Source organism: Lactuca virosa, chromosome 2 (genome assembly GCF_052849685.1).
Source record: "Lactuca virosa cultivar CGN04683 chromosome 2, Lactuca_virosa_CGN04683_v6, whole genome shotgun sequence".
NCBI lineage: Eukaryota > Viridiplantae > Streptophyta > Magnoliopsida > Asterales > Asteraceae > Lactuca > Lactuca virosa.
In genome coordinates this window covers 186,882,824-186,890,665 of record NC_136427.1, presented here as the reverse complement: position 1 = coordinate 186,890,665, position 7,842 = coordinate 186,882,824, and the positions used below count along the sequence as shown (strand labels likewise).

General features: G+C 35.6%; 1 protein-coding gene across 1 annotated transcript; it reads right to left on the bottom strand.

The window, feature by feature from the left end:
- Window positions 1-1,249: 1,249 nt before the first annotated feature.
- On the bottom strand, window positions 1,250-4,514 carry LOC145159849 (Heavy metal transport/detoxification superfamily protein). The gene is made up of 3 exons (XM_079078894.1): window positions 4,363-4,514; window positions 4,192-4,273; window positions 1,250-2,844 (listed from the first exon to the last, which is right to left on the bottom strand). The coding sequence occupies exons 1-3, from the start codon at window positions 4,390-4,392 to the stop codon at window positions 1,433-1,435; spliced, it is 1,524 nt and encodes a 507-aa protein (XP_078935020.1). The 5' UTR covers window positions 4,393-4,514; the 3' UTR covers window positions 1,250-1,432.
- Between the last annotated feature and the right edge of the window lie 3,328 nt (window positions 4,515-7,842).

Sequence of the window (7,842 nt, the reverse complement as noted above, 5' to 3'; positions counted from 1 at the left end):
CCTGGAATATCCGATCGTTTCGAGCGCTCCATAAGTTCCAAAGAAGCTCATAGCAAATTGCAGTGATCCTATCTCTCTTTTGGGCTTCTACCTTGTTTAGCTGCAGAACGGATCACCTCCTCAATACTTTAAAATTTAACCTGATGTAATCCACACCACCCAAGTATATAATCTGTGATAGAAATGACGTATGGGCATCTCACCAATATGTGATTTGCATCTTCCAAACCATCAATACAAGAGCTGTAGGAACACATGTCTGCATTTACGCCTCTGTGGGATAGAGCCATGGCTGAGGGTATCTTACCCATAGCCGCTATTGATAAAAATGTAGATATAGATATATAAATATATATACTTTTATGGTTAAGTTGTATGTTTGTTGTAAAATGGTATTTTCATGATTTCTTTATTGAAATAATTACATAGTTAGGATTTTTGAGCAAACATCCTAAAAATAACAGATAATTCAGGACCGGTCCAATTCTAGTACCGGACAGGTTTTGTTCACATCTGATAAGGCTAATGTCATATAGCTCAAGGGGCCGCATACCAAGCCTAGGAGGTCTCTTAATGGTCTCAATAATGTTCAAATTAAATTTCACAGTTGAATAATGTACTGCTATGGCTCATTTATCAATAAGACATGTTAAATGCATCTACCTAAAATAAAATAATATGATTCAAAGAATCAAACATAGATGATTTATTGACTTGAATGACGTTATGAGACTTAATCCCAAGTTGGATATGAGACATATTTCTTTTATGGCATGTTTCATTGAAAAGTGAATATGGATTATTATTTTTAATAAACTTTATCCATATACCGATTTGTAATAATATATCAATAAACTAACCAATTAATTTACAGGAAAATCAATTGCAATCTGTGTAATGGGGTAAGTATCGTTTGTGGGAATTACAAAGATTTAACGTATAAATTTTCCATATTATTGTGAATAAATATATATTTACTTTAAGAAAACCGATATCTTTGCAAAATTTAATTACATCTTGTAAATCTTGAGACATTTAAACTGATTGGAGTAAAATTTATCTTAAAAAAGTGGATGACAGTGTCATATCAATACACAATCTAAAATAGTATAGTTTTTATGATACTATTCACCTTTTTTGTCTTCCAAAAATACAAACCCGACAAACATACACTTCTTTTAACCTATTGCCAGCAAATTTATTCCTGTTGCAAAGTTTTTTATATTCACAGAAAAAAAACCAAAAAGAATCAGAGGCAAAACTTTTTAATTTTTCATACATAAACACATCATAATATAAACAAAACATTAAACTACAAGCTTCACCATGTTCTTTCCTACCCTACCACCATAATGGCCCCCTTTCTACCTCCTATAAAATTAAATTAACCTATAAAAATAATAAAAACTCCCAAACACTTAAAAAACGCCCCCTACATAATACTACAACTATCAGTGTTCTCATCACTGAAAATGTGGGTGATGTTGTCGTTATTCGCCGGTGCAATCATTGGCGGCCCGTAGGCGGCATGTGGTGGCTGACCATACATCATTTGTGGATGCGGGTACATATTTGCCCGTTGTTGATTCATCATCATAGCTTGCATATACTGCTGCTGCTGTTGTTGTTGATACTGTTGTTGTTGGAACTGTTGTTGTTGTTGATGATTGTACGGGTTACCATGTCCCGACTGCATTTGCATTTGGCCCATTGGATAGCCGCCTCCACCGCCACCGCCACCACCTCCCATTTGTGCCATTGGAGGGTAGTTTCCCATTTGAGGCATCATCATTGGATTACCACCCATTTGACCAATACCCCGACCACCACCACCACCGCCGCCACCATTATGGCCCATACCCCGCCCGGCAGCACCACCTCCACCTCCACCTCCACCTCCGCCGCCATTATGAGGCTTGCTAAAGTCAAGAAACTCGGTTTGCTTATTCATTTTTCCCATGTCAACATGTTTTCCTCCTCCTTTCTTATCCCAGACACCGCTCTCCATTTTCCGGTCACCGCCACCACCTCCACCGCCGTCTTTCTTGCCGCCCTTGGGACTTTCAGTTTTGTTTTTCTTTTTACCACCGCCAAAAAGCATACCGCCAATCTTACCTCCGAAAAATCCACCGCCACCGCCATGTTTACTCTTTTTACCATCACCACCGCCACCGCCTCCCTTTCCCTTTTTCCCGCCATTGCCATTTTTGGTATCATTATTTCCACCTTTGCCCTTGAATTGGACAGGCAATTCAAACGCTGCACCTGGTCCTTTCTTGGAATTACCATTCATCATTGCAATTGGACCATGGGGCCCATGTCCACCACCCACTCCCATCATTTTATTCGGCTTTTTATGATCATAACCATCAAAACTATCATCATCATCCTCATCAAAATCATCATCAAACTCATCATCATCGTCAAAACTATCATCATCATCAAAATCATCTTCTTCATCAAACCCACCACCTCCGCCTCCTCCACCCACCGGCAAACTAAATTTGACTGACTTCTGATCCTTATTAGGCGCCTTCATATCTTTAAACCCTTTATTCATCATCGCCTGCATCTGTTGATGACCTTTCCCATCCTTCTGATTATCTTTCCCCCCACCACCACCACCACCACCACCGTCACCACCACCGCCACCACCCTTCTGCATCTTATTATCAAAACCCATGTTCTTAAACTGGTTATTAACAAGATTCACACCCTTTTGTGGGCCCCAAAGCTCCGCATGTTTCCCGGATTTATTTAATTTCTTTATTAGCATCGCCGGATCTGCATTTCCGGACACCGTGACCTTCCCTTGTTCAAGATCAATGCTTGTTTTATAAACTCCTGTTCACATTAACCACTACAAAAAATTAAGCACGTTTCCAAATAAAGGAAACAAATTTCCCCACTTTCGTCTTATTAAAAAAAGCATTTTTCAAAATATCTATTAGAATTTAGATATTAGACAAAAAGACTATTCTACCCATAGTCAAACTCAAACCTCAAAAGAGACAACTAAAGTGTGTAAACACGCTATACACTTTCACAACTTTCCCTTCTACCGTATTGTTTTTGCCTAAAAGCAAAACATTTTGGTGCAAACACGCAAACCACTTTCGCATTACAAGTACCTTTCCTTCCACCGCCTTCCTTTATTGTTTTTATTCTAATTTTTTTATTGTTAATGTAAATAATATATAATATATTATTATTATTTATTAAAATAACAATAATACATAGAACGTGATTCCGACCTAATATCTGACATTCAAAATTTCAAACCTAATATCTTACTAGTTAAGATGGTCAACCACCGGAGATATTTTGTTTTTGAACCATAAAAGTTCTCAAAAGTTGTGATAATCCTTGGGTATTTACCCAATAAATCTTGAAATAGTTTTTTAGTTCATATGAAAACAAGTTTTTGCAATCTTTTGACAGTGTACGGATGTTTAAAATAAAGATAGAAAAATATTATGGAAATAAATAAAAGAAAGCAAAGGCATGTGGTTGTGGGGAACAGGTCATGTCAGGAGTGGTCGCAGTAGCTTCGGCAGGACTAGTCGATGGACCAAGTATCGTCATATCAAGATTTTTTTTCTTCAACTTTTTACAATTACTCACAATTTCGAATATTAAATCCAATAGATAGATATATACATCATATTTTCTTTAAAGATTTTGTTTTATAGAAGATTTATCCTTACCATATTTCAATAGTATTATAATTGGAGATATTATCCAAAACACGATCTTTAGTTACCAAAACGTAAAATGTAAAAAAAATTGAATCAAAATATCTAAAATTATATGAATGAAGACAAAATATACGAATCGATGTTAACAGCATCATTCTGTGGTAAATTATCGAAGAAAGTAGTTGTTGTAATTTGCGAATGACTAATTTGAACTTCGAATTTGGAAAGGAAAAAGAGGTGTAAATTCAGTAAATTGTATACAGAATAAACTCTGAATTGCTATGTGTAGAAAAAGATATGTTAGTGTTATCTTCTCGGAACAATTAAACAGCCAAATCGTTTTTGACTTCTGTTATTGAGTAATGAGCATTATTGACGTTTTCTAATAAAAAATTACTAGGATATTGTGAAAAAATTGAAACTACGCAAGCATGTGAAACTAGAGGAAGATACGATTTGTTCTAGTGTAATGAAGATACAGAAAGAGACTAACCATCGACTTTATTGAGGAGTTTTTTGATTTTTTGCTTGCATCCATCACAGGCGCACTGTATATTGACTCTGAGGACACAAGTCTGCATCAAAATGGAAGAGGGGAAACCGTTAAACCGGTGAGTAATCGACAGAAAACGCAGGCGCTGTGCGAGGAGGTTGAAATTAGTACCTGTAACTTCATGAAGTCTTGCTTGTTCATCGTGATTGACTGTAGATAGCTTGCTTGTGAAGAACACAGATTCAGAAAAAGCGAAGAGAGAGAAAGAGAGGGGAGATGGGGAAACTTATAATAAGACGGTCTCAATTTAAAGCGGTATAGAGGAGTAATAGTAGTACATATTTCAAGCTTCCAGTAGGCCCCACAATACCAACCAGCTCCAGCTTGGTTGCTATAGCACTGATTGTGAGTGTGATCATTAACTAAAAAATTGATTATTTTAAATTTAATAAGGCTAGATGCAGGGATAACACTTTTAGCGTCATATTTTTTTTTGTTTGTCACCTTAATTTTTTGTTTTAAAATGTAAATCTAAGCATTTAAATTTTTTTTTGCTTGTCACCTTACTTTTTTGTTTTAAAATCTAAATCTTAACATTTGATAAGAAGTGGTAATACTCATAATATTCTAATTTTCTTTTCTTTTCCAAAATTAATTAAATTATACTTTTTAAAACAAAAACAATTAATATTAAATAATTATATTTTTTTAAACCACAAACAATTAATATTAAATAAATAATATTTTTTTAAAACATAAACATTTCATATTTAATTAAAAACAAGTTACAATAAGCTTTTTCAAGGGATTTTGTACTAATTCTGGAAATTAATATTGTAAAAGAGATTGTAAGTTGGGCTCTAATCTGTTATAAGGCTAAAATCGATGGACCAACAGTGCCAAATAGTGATTTCTATGTCTTCTTTCCCATTTTTTGGTTAAAAGGAACAACCAAAGGAACGTAGCAAATCTAGGAGGTTTACTTTCTCACCGTCGAAGCTTGTGTTATTTTTATTTAAAAAAAAACGAAAAGTGAAGCCAGCCAAGCCAATCACAACCCTTTCTTTCATCTTAATATTTCTCTTTCATCTTGTTGCCCGGCCAACAAGTCTTCCTTAACGAGGCAGCTAACGAATTCAATGGAAATGGTGGAAGCGAGTTTGGAGAGCTGGAGGCGAGCTTGGCTAGCGAGCCACTCCCTCCAGCCTAACAATGGTTTTTTTTAGGTTATACACCAGAGGGAGTACCTCACCGCAGGTGGTAAGTTAGATTTGTCGTTCAACAAGAAGAGAGGTGGCATTGCGGGTTGAAATAGAAACACCACATTGTCGGTAGTGTGAGATGCAGTTTTATTAGGCGGAGACTATTTTTGAAAGTTTTTTTTAATATACGAACTGTTTTTGTAAAAAAATACATACTGATATTTTCTGTCAATTACGAGGACAATTTTTATAATTTATTTTTAATGCAGATGTCAAATCTGCCAACATACAAATTTTATATAAAGTCACTTATCGAAATTTATTATTTTTAAACATATGTTGTATTTTTCTTTCACAACTAGAAATTGCCCACTCTCCGCTCCGCAGGGGACGTAGACGAGGTTTTACTTAGTATGTTTTGTTTTGTGTGCACAGTTTGGGGGGAGGGGAAGTGTTAATTTTTACAAAATTATGGCTCTATTTATTTGTGTGTGTGTGTGTTGGGGGGAGAGACCAAACTTGTCGACATATGAAAGTTTAGGGACAAAACTCCCAAACATGTCAATATACGAAAGTTCAAAGGGTGGAAAATGTCGATGTTCGAATTTGAAGCGATAAAAGTAATATTTTACAAAGTATAGAGGTCGAAAGTGACATTCAACAAAGTAGGGTGGAAAGTGCGAACATACGAAAGTGTTAGGGTCAAATCAATCAACAAAAGATACTTTTGTGGCTAAAGTCTAAAATAAAAAAGTTTTGTGGTCAAAGTATAAAACCATAAAATTATAGTATAGGGACCAAATATATAAAAAATAATTATGGCTAAAATATGAAATAAAAACATAATTGGTCAAAATATGAAAATATTAAAGTATATTATTTATAAGGACTTGTTTTAATATATAGCATAATGGTTTTTTTTGGTTATACGCTGAAGGGAGTACCTCACCACACCGTACGATGAGCGAGGTGGCAGGTTAGATTTGTTGTTCAAAAAAAGTGAGGTGGCATTGCGGGTAGCAATATAAACACCACATTGTCGGTAGTGTGGGATGCAGTGCCCTTCCCCACGACACAAGCCCTAACCACATTATCTCGTTCCTCTATTCCTAGTTTCCTACCACTCTTCAACGGTCAAGTTTTTTAGAAAATAATGTTTTTTATTTAACCAATTTTACCATTATTTAAATTTAATTTTTCTTAACTGTTAATCTCACACCATCTGGTTTATCTTTTCTTTGAAATTCATTCATCTTTAGTATCAAAATGGATTCCAACAATCTCAAACACAAAATCCTATCGAAAGAAATCTCGTGTTTTAGTTCAAAATATCTTCCTTTTCAATTCGTTGATACTGGGTTATCGACCCCAATTAGACGCCCCTATTCGTTTCCCGCTCCAATTTCAAGTGCAAAGTGTTCAACAATACTACCCTATGTTTATGTCAAACATAACCGCATACATGTTCACCAACTTCATGGCTTTTCTCGATCGTGTTCCGCAAACACAGCCCCATCAAGCCCCCACTGAGCCACAAACCAAAACCCCTTAAAAAGTCTGATGGTCACTTCGTATTAGAAACCCCCGTCACCCAAAGAAATCTTTGAGGACCAACCCCCACCCGACGACAAAGGAAAAGGAAAGGCAACCCCTAAACCATGGAATCTGAATGAAGAATATGTGTTGCAAAAATCGTGGGCCGACATATCCGAGAATGCGGAGACGAAAAATTCACAATCGGTAGATCGTTTTTTTCTTCATGGTATTGAATTATTTTGCGAAGAAATGGATCTGAATACGTATCGTACCACAAATTGACAACACAATTTTGGGATATGAACAAGAATATAACAAAGATGAACGAGTTGTAAAACAACCTAAAAAGTCAATGGAAAAGCAGACAAACTGATGTAGACATCTTCAATAAGGCGTATGATTTATTTTGAAATGACACCAAGGGAAGGTCATTCTCACATGTTCGAGGCTTGGAATGTATTAGCCATGAGTTAGAGATGGAAAATATGCAAAAGAAAGAAGTTAAAGTTGTTGCAACAAAAAGAACAAAAACATCATCGACAACGTACACAACTTCCTCCGATGTTCGTTTCAGGTTAGATTTAATGAATGATTTCGACCTTGAATTAGAAGAAATTGTATGCCCAATAGGTAGGGACAAAGCGAAAAGGAAATCATCTTCTTCAAACGCATCAGGATTTAGTCAAGCAGAGGAAATACAGAAAATGGTAACAAACTTTGAGTAATACAATTTGAGTTTCAACTAACGTTTGGCATTTGAGAAAGATAATTTGGTCAAAAAATAATAAGCGGCTGAAGATAAGCCATGTGAGGAAAAACAAAATCGACGTGACAAAAAACAACACATCAGATATATGAACTCCAAATGGTTTTAATGTTGATGACGGACATTATGACAATAAAATGTTAGACT

Coding starts and splice junctions, on each gene's coding strand:
- LOC145159849 (XM_079078894.1), bottom strand. CDS start 4,392: ATGAACAAGCAAGACTTCATGAAGTTACAG. Junction 4,274..4,362: donor AAGACTTCATGAAGTTACAG/GTACTAATTTCA, acceptor ATTTTGATGCAG/ACTTGTGTCCTCAGAGTCAA. Junction 2,845..4,191: donor ACTCCTCAATAAAGTCGATG/GTTAGTCTCTTT, acceptor TAATGTGAACAG/GAGTTTATAAAACAAGCATT.